Raw genomic sequence first — 13771 nt, forward strand, 5'->3', positions numbered from 1 at the left:
GACTTGGAGGCCGTGTGTTCTGAGAGATGTGGCCACTATAATCAGGTACTTCGTGAAGACTCTGGGAGGAGATGCCAGGCTGAAGGGAAGGATCTTGTACTGGTAGTGACATTGCTTTATCTAAAAAACAGAGATATTTCCTGGAAGCCAGATGAATTGGAAAATTTGTGTAGGCTTCTTTGAGATCCAGGGAACATAGCCAGTCATTCTGATTGAGAAGAGGATAAAGTAGGGCGAGGGAGAGCATGCAACATTTCTCCTTGACTAGAAATTTGTTGAGAGCTCCAAGGTCCAGAATGGGTCACAGGCCTCTCGTCTTCTTTGAAACTAAGAAGTAACGGGAGTAGAATCCCCGTTTCTGCTGAGGGGAAGGAATTTCCTCGATGGCATTGAGCAGGAGAAGGGGCTGAACCTCCTGGAGAAGAAGAAGAGAGGACTGTGCAGGGTCCAAAGCAGACTCTCTTGGAGGATGATCTGGAGGCAGAGTGTGAAAATGGAGAGTGTAACCCTGACGAATGATGTTTAAGACCCAAAGGTCTGATGCTATGAGCTCCCATCGAACGATGAAGAATTGGAGACAGCCTCCGATGGGCTGAGGCAAAGACTGTAGAATGCCGAATGTGACTATGCGCTGAAGAATCATCAAAAAGGCTGTGTAGGATTTTAGGGAGCAGCCTGTGGTTTCTGTTGTTGACGAGGTTGCTGTTTCTGCCTTCTAGATTGATATTGAGCAGGAGCTGCAGGTTTAGCAGCAAACCGTAGCTGGTAAGAAGCAGCCGGTCTGAAGGAACGAGGTGGAGGCTTCTTTTTAGGCTTGACAAGAGTGTCTCATCTGGTCTCAAGAGTGGACAACTTCTGTTTAGCCGTGTCCATGGAAGGACCAAAAAGCTCATCAGAAACGGAGCATTTGCAAGCCTGTCTTGATGGTTCATGCCAAATTCAGACACACTAAGCCAAGCCAGATGTCTCATGGCTACGGACATAGCTGCAGCACAGGAGGTAAGTTCAAAAGTGTCACAAGCTGAACGTACCATATATTTCCTCAGCTGAAACAAATCAGAAGTGTGATTTTGAAAAGCAGAAAGCTTGCATTCTGGAATGTATTCCTGGAAAAGTGAAATCTGCTTAATCAGGTGCTTGAGGTAAAATGAAAAATGGAAATTGTAGTTGCCAGAGTGGATGGCCAACATGGCATTTTGATAAAGGCATTTGCCAGATCGATCCATGGCTTTGCCCTCTCTGCCAAGAGGTACAGATGCGTGAACACTAGCCCCCGAAGACTTCTTTAAGGTAGACTCCACCAGAAGAGACTCATGTAGAAGTTGGGGTTTGTGAAACCCAGGAATAGACCACACTGTACAGAGAATCCAACTTGCGAGGAGTCACAGGAATCGAAAGTGGTGATTCCAGATTTATATAAAAAGCTTCCCGTAAAATGTCATAAAGGGGAAGCTTGAGCAGCTCCTTAGGCGGATGATTATAATCCAAAGCCTTCAAGAACTGCTTAGACTGTTTAGTCAGCTTCTAGTGGAATGGATAAAGTTTCTGACATTTGAAAAAAAAACCTGGAAAAAGATGACTTTTCAGACAACACAGGAGGCTCTTGAGAGGAATGTTGAGGTGAATCATCATCAGAACCCACATCCTCAGAAAAAGAGGATCCTGTTCAGAGTCTTCCCACAAGTCTGAATCCTGAACAGACTTTACCCGGTGTTGAAGGCTCAATATGCTTTAGCTTTTGCAATGCCTTCCGGGACTGCACCGGAGTCATCTCTGGTGATGTCTGTGTTGAGAACGACCGGCGCCAGTAAGTTGGAGGTACCGATTCCCATGTGGAAAGCCTCCGCACCGATGGAATATCAACTGAAGGTGCAACCGGTGTCATGGGCTCAGACTGGACTGCACCGGGAGAGTTAGTGTCGACATGGGCACAAGTTGGGTCAGCACCAGCATTTGGAAATGCTCCCTCCCTAAGCAAATTGCCAATTTTTTGCTTGAGGGTAAGCACTGATACTGCTGACTTTTTTGTTGGTACCTTTGGTGCGGCTCTACACTCTGATGAAGAGGAGGCCGATGACAAAGCACTCACCGATATTGGAGCAGAGCACTTTTTGGGCTTCTTCGAGGCCAGCAAGACTTGCCCAGATGGGGCGGGGGAAAGCTTCTTAGCCAGCTTACCCACAGAAGACTGCGACACCAGAGTTGGCTCTGACTGTGTCGACTTGGACAGTGCCGACGACATTGGTAGTGGTGTCGAGTCTCCTTCCATTGCAACACCGAAGAGAAATCGCTATTGAATGAGGCAGTTCTTCAAAGTTCTTTTTTGTAGAGAAGAACAAGTCTCCGGATGGTGCTCAGGCCCCAAACACTGGAGACACCAGCGATGCAAGTGAGTCACTGAAATGGGGCAAGCACAAAGTTCACACTTTTTTTTTTTTTAGTATAATATTTCTTTATTGGGCAAAAACAACAGCACACAATAACAGGAAAAAATACAGAAACACATCTGCTATACAAGGACTCCCGCCCACCCACTCTGAGCAGGCAGCAGACACAGACCCCACAAGACAGCAACAAGCAGATAGTAAGAGGTCAATACATGCCCAATAGAGGAGTTTACAATAACCCCCCACACCCACACCCACCAACCACAGGAGCATGGAACAAAGTTAGAAGCAAAATCTAAACATCCCATCCCACCCAACCCAACCCCCCCACCCCCGACCCATGTGGTAAGCAGCAGCTGAAAAGAAAACGTGGAAATAGAATAAAGATAAGAAGAAAAAGAGATGAGACCAAAGAAAGAAAGAAAGGAAGGAAGCAAAAAGAAAAAGGCCTGAGGAACAGTAAAGCAGGGAAAGTCAGCAGTTCAACAATAGACTCCGTTCCCTATGCGGAAGCGTCAGCCAAAACCCCTCCCAAACATCTTGAAATTGGATCCAAAGTCTCTCAACTTGTGTCCCGGCTACTCTTCGTTCCAGCAGAGCTAAATCAAAAAGGGATAAATGCCACTGAGAGAAAGAAGGAGCATGCTGTGACCGCCAAAAGACCAGGATGACCCTCTTAGCCAAAAGGAGACCCTTAGAGATTAGCAACCTCTGTGCTACCGAGCAAAGCGAAAGGGCAGCACCGTCATAAAAAAGGGCAATAACTGGGGTACATACAGGTAACGAGGCGCAGATGGAGGATAAAAAGGCACACACCTCCAGCCAAAAAGGCTGGACCAGCAGGCATGCCCAAAACATATGCCCCAAAGTAGCAGGACTCAAAGAGCACTTGGGACAACAGGCATGTGCCGCAAAACCAGCACGATGAGCCCTCTGCGGGGAAATAAACATTCTATGTAAAAATTTGTATTCTTGCTCTCTATGAAGCATATTATGAGAAAGACAACGCAAGAAAACAAAACAGTGGGAAATAAGAGTGGGCAGAATAGTACACCCCAAATCAGCGCTCCATGCCCCAGCCAGGAGGTCAGCCCGTGAAGTAGATGATGGAGACTGCAAGGCACTGACAAAGAAGCGAAGACGCGGAGCCGAGTCCTCCCACAACACCAAACTCTGACCCAAACGCTGTGCTACCGATACACTTAAGGGTGCCCTATCAAGACTCCGAACATAATGGCGCATTTGTAAATAGCTAAAGACATCCAATCTGTCCAATCCATATAAAGACGCCAGCTCAACAGAGGACAAAAGAGTCCCTTGTTCCGAGAGAACATCCCCAACCCTGCGGACCCCATGAGCATGCCAAACCTGAAAAGCTCGAGTATTACTACCGGGACTAAAATATGGGTTCCCCACTAGTGGTAACATAGGTGTGACACTAAAGTTAAGACCCAAATGTTTGCAAAGCATTTTCCATATAGGACCATACCACATGTCGCCGTTGAGAGGTAGCCAACTGTACTGAGGGGGCATGCAGCAGAAACAAACCAGAGACAGGCGCTAAAAAGTCCCTTTCCACCGAGAAGGTCAAGAAGGAAGACCTCTCCATGCACCAATCCCGAACCTGTCGCATACCACAAGCTAAATTATAAGCACGTAAATCCAATAAACCAAAAAACCCCTGCGCCTCAGGTAACATCAAGATGCGAAGGGGCAAACGAGGTATCTTCCCCCTCCACAGAAAAACCCGCAAAGCTCGGTACAACACCTCCAAATCCAAACGACGAATCTAGATGGGCAGGGTCTGCAGCAGATAGAGCCACCTAGGTACAATCATCATTTTATATATTTTTTTTTTATTAAACTTTATTTTTATTGAATTTAACATACTTACAAGTATAACTACTTGATTTAGAAATACAGAATCATGTTCCAAAAGAAAAGCATCATTAAACATTACACTATTTAAAATAAATATATATATGAAACTTAACTCTTCCTTAGACCTCAAATTAGGAGGAGGAAAAAGAAAACAAAGATATTATAGGGAGTAATATTACAATAATATAACAAAAAAGTAAAGGCTTAAACGCTACAACCCAGCAATTCCTTTAAGCTACACTCCCTCCACTAGATAAACCTTTGAGATCTAAAAAGGAACGTAGATGATCTGGTGTAAAATACACATATTTCAGACCTTTGAACTTAATAACACATTTGCATGGATAAGCTAGCAAAAAAGTAGCACCTAGCTTCCTTGTCTCTTCTCTCATGCCCAAAAACATTTTCCGTCTTTCCTGGGTTATTCTAGTTACATCATGATATAACCATAAACGTTGACCGCAAAAAAGTGATCCAGACTTTTTAAAGAATAACCTCAATCATCATTTTATAGAGAAAGATGCGACCCCCAAGGGAAACCGGCAGGGCACCCCAAAGACGAAGGTTCTCAACAGATTTGCGGAGCAAGGGCCGTACATTGATCTCATAAAGGCGCGCCACCGAAGAAGGGATATAGGTTCCTAGATATTTCACCTGTTGAAAGGCCTCTTTCAAAGGGAAAGCAGACCATGCAAAGGGTATGCTGAGATGGATAGGCAGCGCCTCCGATTTAGATACATTAAGTTTAAGACCCGATAAGGCCCCAAACCTCCGGAACAAGTCCAATAATAAAGAAAGGTTTGAGACCGGATCCGTTAACACAACCATGATATCATCCGCGAAGGCCATGCAACGCAGAGAAGAAGTTCCTACCTCCACTCCAGAGATTCCAGGATGGGTACGAATCCGAAGCAATAGAGGTTCCAGAAATAAAATATAAAGTAAGGGAGACAGTGGGCAACCTTGCCGGGTACCCCTCTGCAACAAAAAAATCGGAGAAGCAACCCCATTGACCAACACCGTGGCCGCAGGGTTGGAATAAAGGGCACGAAGGGCCTTCAGGTAAAACCCATCCATCCCATAACGTTGTAAGAGCGGGAAAAGGAAAGCCCAATCAACCCTATCGAAGGCCTTTTCGGAGTCAAAACTAATAGCCAACGCAGGCAATCACCGGGAATCGCAATGAGCCAAAGCTATCAAGAGCTTCCGAACATTATGACCCGCCTGATGCTCTTTCACAAACCCCACCTGATCTTTCCCCACCAAAGAGGGGACAAGCGGCGTTAGCCGATTAGCTAAAATCCTCGCCAAGATTTTGAGATCAACATTAATAAGCGAGATGGGCCGATAAGACTCCACTAAAAGAGGATCCTTACCCGACTTAGGCAATACCGTGATCAGCGCCTGATTAGAACATGAGGGAAAATGACCCCCATCCACAGCCTGCTCATAATACAGTCGCAACGGATCAGCCACAAAGCCCTGTAGAAGACGGTAGAATTCTCCACTGAACCCATCCGGACCCAGCGATTTGCAGAGAGGTAAGTGTTTAATAACCCCCAAAACCTCCTCCCTCTTGATAGGAGAGGTGAGGCTCGCGCTGTCTGCGTCCGATAGCCGTGGTAAAAGTAACGAGTCCAGATAAGCTTGAATCTGAGAGTCCTGATTCACCACCTCCGCAGTATAAAGGGAGCTATAAAAGTTAACAAATAACTGTTCAAAGTGAGACTGATCTGTGACCAGCCGCCCCCCGGAATCCCGGAGAGAGGTGATGGATGAGGAACCTCTCCGCGCCTTAGTCAGCTGGGCCAACAGTCTGCCAGGCCTATTGCCAAAACGATGCAACCAGTATTTATAATAAAAAAGAGATTTCTGGGCTTTCTCGTGTAAGAGGACATGGAGCGCTGACTGTGCCACGCTAAAAGCATTCTTATGGGCCCAAAGTAGGCAATCGGAGGGCCAAAAGTCTGGCCTCCCGCACCTTACGTTCAAGGAGCAGGATCTTAGCCGCCATCATTTTCTTCCGGCGGGCACAATAGGCCAGCACAGCCCCTCGTAATACCGCCTTAGTGGCTTCCCAAAAAAGCACCCCATCACCTGCATGCACCCCATTAAATTCTACATAATCCTGCCACTGCCGCTCTAAGTACTGTTTGAAATCAGGGTCCGAGTAGAGCGCCACTGGAAAACGCCAGCGCCCACCTCCACCAGGGGGTCCATCCCCCACACTAATATCCATCCATACTGGGGTATGATCCGAGATGATCAATGCTCCTATCTCAGCCTTATGGACCGCATAGAAGGAGGAGCGCGAAAGGAAAATATAGTCTATTCTGGAAGAGGTATCATGCACCCTAGAAGTATGTGTATAATCCCTATCTCCAGGATGGAATATTCTCCAGACATCTACCAGATCTAAAGCATTCATCCAAGCATGAAGCCCATTGTCCGACCTCCCAACAGAACTAGAGGACCCCCTGGAGGAATCCAAGACTGGATCCAAAATAGAATTAAAGTCCCCCAGCAAAATTTTGTAGGCCACAGGTACCTGGGCCAATGACATCAAAACCCCCCAGGTTGTTGATACAGAGTGCCCTGAACAAGTACATAGCGCCCATCCGGGTCCGAAAGAACTCTAGACTTGATAAAAGGTACGGATTTATGTATGAGCAAGGCCACTCCGGCTTTAGCCTTGGGAGCAGAGGCAGAGTAGCATTGGCCCACCCAGGACTGTCTCAATTTACCATGTTCTTTCTCAGTGAGCTTGGTCTCCTGCAATCCCACAATATCAGCCTGATGCCTAGCTAAATATTGCAAAATCTTGGTCCTCTTAATTGGGGAATTAATACCAGACACATTCCACGTCATACAGCGCACACCCCTTTTAAGTGGCATCCAGGGTGAAAAACCAACGATACCAACGCAACCAAGAAACATAAATCTCCGGCCAGGGGTCCCAACCCTCCCCCCAGCCGGCAAGCATCCAAAGAACACTCATACAATTCCCAGCAAGTACCACACAGATACAGATCTCCCTCCCGTCCCCATCTCCCCCAAACCCCTCCCCCTTCCCAACTGCCCCCTCCCAAACCCCCCATACCCCCAGATACCACCACATCATAGAAGAGACTCTATGTGGCCCAAGCCCCCCCCCCTCCAACCTCCCACTCAGAAACCCAGCACCCAAAAAAAAAGAAAGAACAAAAATAAGGGCTAGAAAAGTAACAATATACAAACGTGCATCGGATATAAGAAGAACTGGGCACGCCAAGTCTGAGCAAAGCAATAAGCACAAACAGAACAAACAAGTGCCATAATAACGTCCTCATAACTAGAAGAAATGAATACCCTCATGGAGAGGGAATAACAAGTGAAGTTAGAAAGGGGCAGAGCCCTCTTGGCCCTTCAGAGAGGCCCCCCTCACTTCACTGGGGCCCCCCACTCAAGCTATAAAAGAGGCACAAGAAATAATCACAGCCCCTCAAGTGCTAGATGCCCGATCAGGAAACCACTGTAGAACTTGTGCCCGAGCCGCCGCACTGGTATCAAACAAGAACGGCTGGCCATTATAGAGCACCCGGAGCTTGGCTGGAAATTGGAGCGCGAAACGCAGCTTATGCTCGGTGAGCTGTTTGCAGACTGAGGAGAAGCCCCGGCGGAGAGAAGCCACTTGTGCAGAGTAGTCCTGGAAAAGCAGAACACGCTGATTCTGGAACTGTAAATCTTTCCTTTGGCGGTAGTTCTTTAAGATCAGATCTTTGAGAGCGAAGTTAAGAATACGCACAATCACCACATGGGGCCGGGGCATACCCTCCTGTTTCCTGCCCAACGGTGCGCCCATTCTATGCGCAAGGGGCCCAAGCCACGTGTAGCCAGCAGTTCAGTCGCCAGCCATTTTTCCAGAGTGGGAATCAGGTCTGCATCCGGTATTGATTCAGGTATACCCACCAGACGCAAATTGTTTCTCCTAGATCGATTCTCCTGATCCTCCAGTTTCTCTTCACAACAGAGAACTTTACTTCGCAGTTGTTTCAGCTCTTCTTGCACTGTAGAAATAGAATCCTCTGCGGAGCCAACTGTGTTTTCAACTTTGGCCACTCTGGTATGAAACTCAGCCACAGTTGAAGAAAGCGTCTCCAAAGTTTCATGGACTTTGTCCAAACGGGATCCCAGGGCAGTCACAACCGCCTCAGTGAGGCGGCTAATCAGCTCGTCACTCACGTGATCCGCCGCATCCACTGAGCCCGCCATTTTTCCTTCAGCCCCGGGCCCCGACTTCATGCGTTCGCACTCCTTTTTGCCGGTTTTAGCTGCCATTTCCACTCCGCAGTGGCGCACAAACTTGTCCATACACCCCGACAAAAGTAGATGCGAGCGCTGAGGCAATAATATATTCGCCAATTTTAGTGCAGGGAGGCTAGATCAAAGGGAGAACCGCGGAGCTCAAGGGAAACGCATCTTTCCTGCTCTTCGCACAGCCACGCCCCCTACGTCCACACTTTTTAAGATCCGAATGCGGGCGGGACATTGAAGGAAAATCGGCCCCAGCAAGATCAAAATCGGAGGCCAAGGTGGTTAAACAGGCCCCGCTGGGCCAAACCCGTGAGAGGGAAAAAACGAAAAACGTTTACTTTTTTATTTATTTTTTTAACACAAGGCAAAAGAAAGAATGAAAGAAAAGAAATGACTGAAAAAGTCAAAGAAATCTGCAAGAGCGGGAAGGCAACAAGAAAAAATTTTCAACGGCCGTTGAAAACGCTTCTTTTTAGCTCCGCGGAAACTAAGAAACTAAGAGACACCTATGTCACTTGAGAAGGCACTCGTGCATGCACGGTGCTATCGCATACTTTCTACAGAATTGAAGTGGCAATGCACTTTTGAAGTGGTCCGTACCGGGGCTCTGTCAGCGACGTCACCTATCAGTGAGAATATGCTGCCTGCTCATCCTGGGATAAAGACAGCTAAGAAAGAATATGAAGAGAAGCTTGCAAAAGAGGCAAAAACTCATAGCAATTTTTTTAGGTACATCAGAAGCAGAAAACCTGTGAGGGAATCTGTGGGACCGTTGGATGATCAAGGAGCAAAAGAAGCACTCAGGGAGAATAAGGCCATAGCGAAAAGACTGAATGAATTCTTTGCTTTGGTCTTTACGGAAGAAGATGTAAGAGAACTACCTGAACCGGAAATGGTTTTCAAGGGTGATGGATGCGGAGGAACTGAAAGAAATCTCGTTGAATATGGAAGATGTACTAAGCCAAATCGACAAGTTAAAAAATGATAAATCGCCAGGAATGGATGGTATACATCCAAGGGTACTAAAAGAACTCAAACATGAAATTGCTGACCTGCTCTTAGTGATCTGTAACCTGAAGATTGGAGGGTGGTCAATGTTATGCCGATTTTTAAAAAGAGCTCCAGGGGAGATCTAGGAAATTACAGACCGGTAAGCCTCAATTCAGTGCCGGGCAAAATGGTAGAAACAATTATAAAAAATAAAATTGAGGAACACATAGACAAACATGATTTAATGAGATGGAGTCAGCATGGGTTCAGTCGAGGAAGACATGCAATATAATAAAGTTCGCCGATGATACAAAATTATGTGGGGCAGTTGGCTCTCAAAGGGACTGCGAGGAGTTTCAGAAGGATCTGAGACAGCTGGAAACATGGGCGACAAAGTGGCAGATGAATTTTAACATAAATAAATGCAAGGTGATGCATCTAGGAAAAAAGAATAAAGAACACGAGTATAGAATGTTTGGGGTAACATTAGCAAAATGCGAACATGAAAGGGATTTGGGGGTACTGATTGACAGAACCCTGAAGCCATCGGCGCAATGTGTGGCGGCGGCGAAGAGAGCAAACAGGATGTTGGGCATAATTAAGAACGGGATCACGAGTCGATCGGAAGAAGTCATAATGCCACTTTATAGAGCAATGGTAAGACCACACTTGGAGTACTGTGTCCAACACTGGTCTCCTCACCTTAAGAAGGACATAGCTCTGTTGGAGAAGGTACAAAGGCGAGCCACGAAACTAGTCAAAGGAATGAAAAACTTGAACTATGAAGAACGCCTCAGGAAACTGGGACTGTTCATACTCGAGAGGAGAAGACTGAGAGGCGATTTGATAGAGACTTAAAATATTAAAAGGATTTGATGAAATAGACCAAGAAGCAGCATTACTAACATTTTCAGATGTGACACGGACAAGAAGTCACAGCCTGAAACTGGGTGCCAGGAAGTTCTGTTTCTCACAACGAGTGGTGGGCGCTTGGAATTCTCTTCCTGAGGATGTTGTGGCGGAGAGTACTCTTCGGGGTTTCAAGCACAAGTTGGATATACACCTTCTTGCAAATCATATTGAGGGATACGGTAATTTCAGGTTTTCATAATAGAGAACCTAAATGGGCCGCCGCGTGAGCGGATAGCCGGACATGATGGACCTCGGTCTGATCCGGTGAAGGCATTTCTTATGTTCTTATCTTGCCTCACCAATTTACTTGACTTCTTTGAAGGTGTGAATAAACATGTGGATAAAAGTGAGCCGGTTGATATAGTGTCTCTAGATTTTCAGAAAGCTTTTGATAAAGTTCCTCACAAGAGGCTCATGAGAAAATTAATGGGATGGGTTGCAAAGTTCAGTTGTGGATTAGAAATTGGTTATCGGATAGAAAACAGAGGGTAGGGTTAAATGGTCATTTTTCTCAATGAAGTAAACAGTGAAGTGCCGCAGGGGTCTGTACTGGGACTAGTGCTATTTAACTTATTTATAAATGATCTTGAAATTGGAACAATGAGTGAGGTGAATAAATTTGCAGATGAGATTAAACTGTTGAAAATTGTTAAAATGCATGCGGATTGTGAAAAATTGCAGATGGACCATAGGAAATTGGAAGACTGGGTATCCAAATGCCAGATGAAATTAAATGTGGACAAATGCAAAGTGATGTAAATTGGGAAGAATAATCTGAATCACAGTTACCGGATGCTAGGGTCCACCTTGGGGATTAGCGCCCAAGAAAACGACAATACGATGAAACCTTCCACTTAATGTGCGGCAGCGGCCAAAAAAGCAAACAGGATGCTAGGAATTATTAAAAAAAGGATGGTTAACAAGACTAAGAATGTTATAAAGCCCCTGTATCACTCCGTGGTGCGACCTCATCTGGAGTATTGGATTCAATTCTGGTCTCATTATCTCAAGAAAGATATAGCGGCACTAGAAAAGGTTCAAAGAAGAGCGACCAAGATGGTAAAGGGGCTGGAACTCGTATGAGGAAAGACTAAAACGGTTAGGGCTCTTCAGCTTGAAAAAGAGATGGCTGAGGGGAGATATGGTTGAAGTCTACAAAATCCTGAGTGGAGTAGAACGGGTACAAGTGGATCGATTTTTCACTCTGTCAAAAATTACAAAGTCTAGGGGACACTCAATGAAGTTACAGGGAAATACTTTTAAAACCAATAGGAGGAAATTTTTTTCACTCAGAGAATAGTTAAACGCTGGAACGCGTTGCCAGAGGATGTGGTAAGAGCGGATAGCGTAGCTGGTTTTAAGAAAGGTTTGGACAAGTTCCTGGAGGAAAAGTCCACAGTCTGTTATTGAGAAAGACATGGGGGAAGCCACTGTTTGCCCTGTATCGGCAGCATGGAATATTGCTACTCCTTGGGTTTTGGCCAGGTATGAGTGACCTGGATTGGCCACCATGTGCAAGGCTTTCCTTTCTAAAAATTACCTCCCTTGTCTTCCACCCTTTGGTACCAAGTTTTCAGCTACTCACTGTGAGAAGATGTCTCCATGGGAGCTATGGTGCCCATCCTTTAAGCCTTCTTCCCCATAGGTATCGTATTGTTTCCTCTTCTCCTCATCTGATAACACCTGTACAGGTAGCAAAGAAAGCAAGGAAGATACATTAACAAGAATCAGAGTAGCGTTTGCACTGCCTCATCAGAATTTGGATTTACTCAAGATTCACCATAAACACTACTTGGCTGGAAATTCCTTATACATTAAAGAATAGTACAGTGGTATATTTTCATCATCAATCTGAATTTTGATACCCAACTTCTGTGACTGTGAATACTATTGAAGTAGTCTTTACAATTATTAAGCAGCAGGGAGGGTTACAGAGATAAAGAACTACCGTGTTCCCCCCAAAATAAGAGTATCTTATATTAATTTTGGGCCCAAAAAACGCACTAAGTTTTATTTTCGGGGTAGTGCTTATTTTTTCATCTCTCCCTAGCTCTCCTTCACCCCAATTTTTCCTCTTTCCTTTCTCTCCCCCACATGTGCAGCATCATAGAAACATAGAAACATAGAAAAAAGCAGCAGAAAAGGGATATAGCCCACCAAGTCTGCCCATTCCAAGTATCCCCTCCTCTGAATTTACTCCCTTAAAGATCCCACGTGAGTATCCCATTTTCTCTTAAAATCCGTCACGCTGCTGGCCTTTATCACCTGGAGTGGGAGTCTGTTCCAATGATCCACTACTCTTTCGGTGAAGAAGTACTTCCTGGAGTCACCATGAAACTTCCCTCCCCTGATTTTCAGCGGATGCCCTCTGGTGGTCGAGGGTCCCATGAGCCAGAAGATATCATCTTCTGACTCGATGCGTCCCGTGATGTACTTATATGTTTCAATCATATCTCCCCGTTCTCTTCTTTCCTCAAGTGAGTATAGCCTCAATTTTTTAAATCTTTCTTCATACGTGAGATCCTTGAGCCCCAAGACCATCCTGGTGGCCGTTCGCTGAACCGACTCGATCCTCAGCACGTCCTTTCGGTAGTGTGGTCTCCAAAACTGAACACAGTACTCCAAGTGAGGCCTCACCATGGCTCTGTACAACGGCATCATAACTTCAGGTCTCCTGCTGACGAAACCTCTGCGGATACACCCCATCATTTGTCTTGCCCTGGAGGAAGCCTTCTCCACTTGATTGGCAACCTTCATGTCCTCACTAATGATCACCCCTAGGTCGCGTTCCACCGTGGTCCTAACCAAGGTCTCACCATTTAGTACATAAGTTCTACGCGGGTTTCTCTTACCCAGGTGCATTATCTTGCATTTTTTAGCATTGAAGCCTAGCTGCCAAGTAGTTGACCATTGTTCCAGCAACAGTAGGTCGTGTGTCATATTATCAGGTAATAAGCTTTTGCCTACTATGTTGCAAAGTTTGGTGGCGTCGGCGAACAGTGATACCCTTCCTCTAAGTCCTTGTGTCATATCTTTTATGAATAAGTTAAATAGAATCGGGCCCAGGACCGAGCCCTGCGGCACTCCACTGATCACGTCCAATGCTTCGGATGGGGTACCGTTCACCACCACCTTCTCAAGTCTACCGCTCAGCCAATCTCCAACCCATGTAGTTAGAGTGTCTCCTAATCCTATCGATTTCAGCTTGTTCAGTAATCTTCGATGAGGGACGCCATCAAATGCTTTACTGAAGTCCAAATATACCACGTCCAGTGACTCTCTGGCGTCCAGTTGTCTAGTAACCCAGT

The 13771-nt window shown here is 45.9% G+C and overlaps 1 protein-coding gene across 1 annotated transcript in view; it reads right to left on the reverse strand.

Moving 5' to 3' along the window:
• The window catches only part of DNAJB11 (DnaJ heat shock protein family (Hsp40) member B11), a 593123-nt gene that overhangs the window by 484671 nt on the left and 94681 nt on the right, over nucleotides 1–13771 (reverse strand). The window contains exon 3 of the mRNA XM_033946900.1: nucleotides 12049–12146. Coding sequence (XP_033802791.1) covers nucleotides 12049–12146 — 98 coding nt within the window. The remainder of the gene's footprint in view (nucleotides 1–12048; nucleotides 12147–13771) is intronic.

Source organism: Geotrypetes seraphini, chromosome 5 (genome assembly GCF_902459505.1).
Source record: "Geotrypetes seraphini chromosome 5, aGeoSer1.1, whole genome shotgun sequence".
NCBI lineage: Eukaryota > Metazoa > Chordata > Amphibia > Gymnophiona > Dermophiidae > Geotrypetes > Geotrypetes seraphini.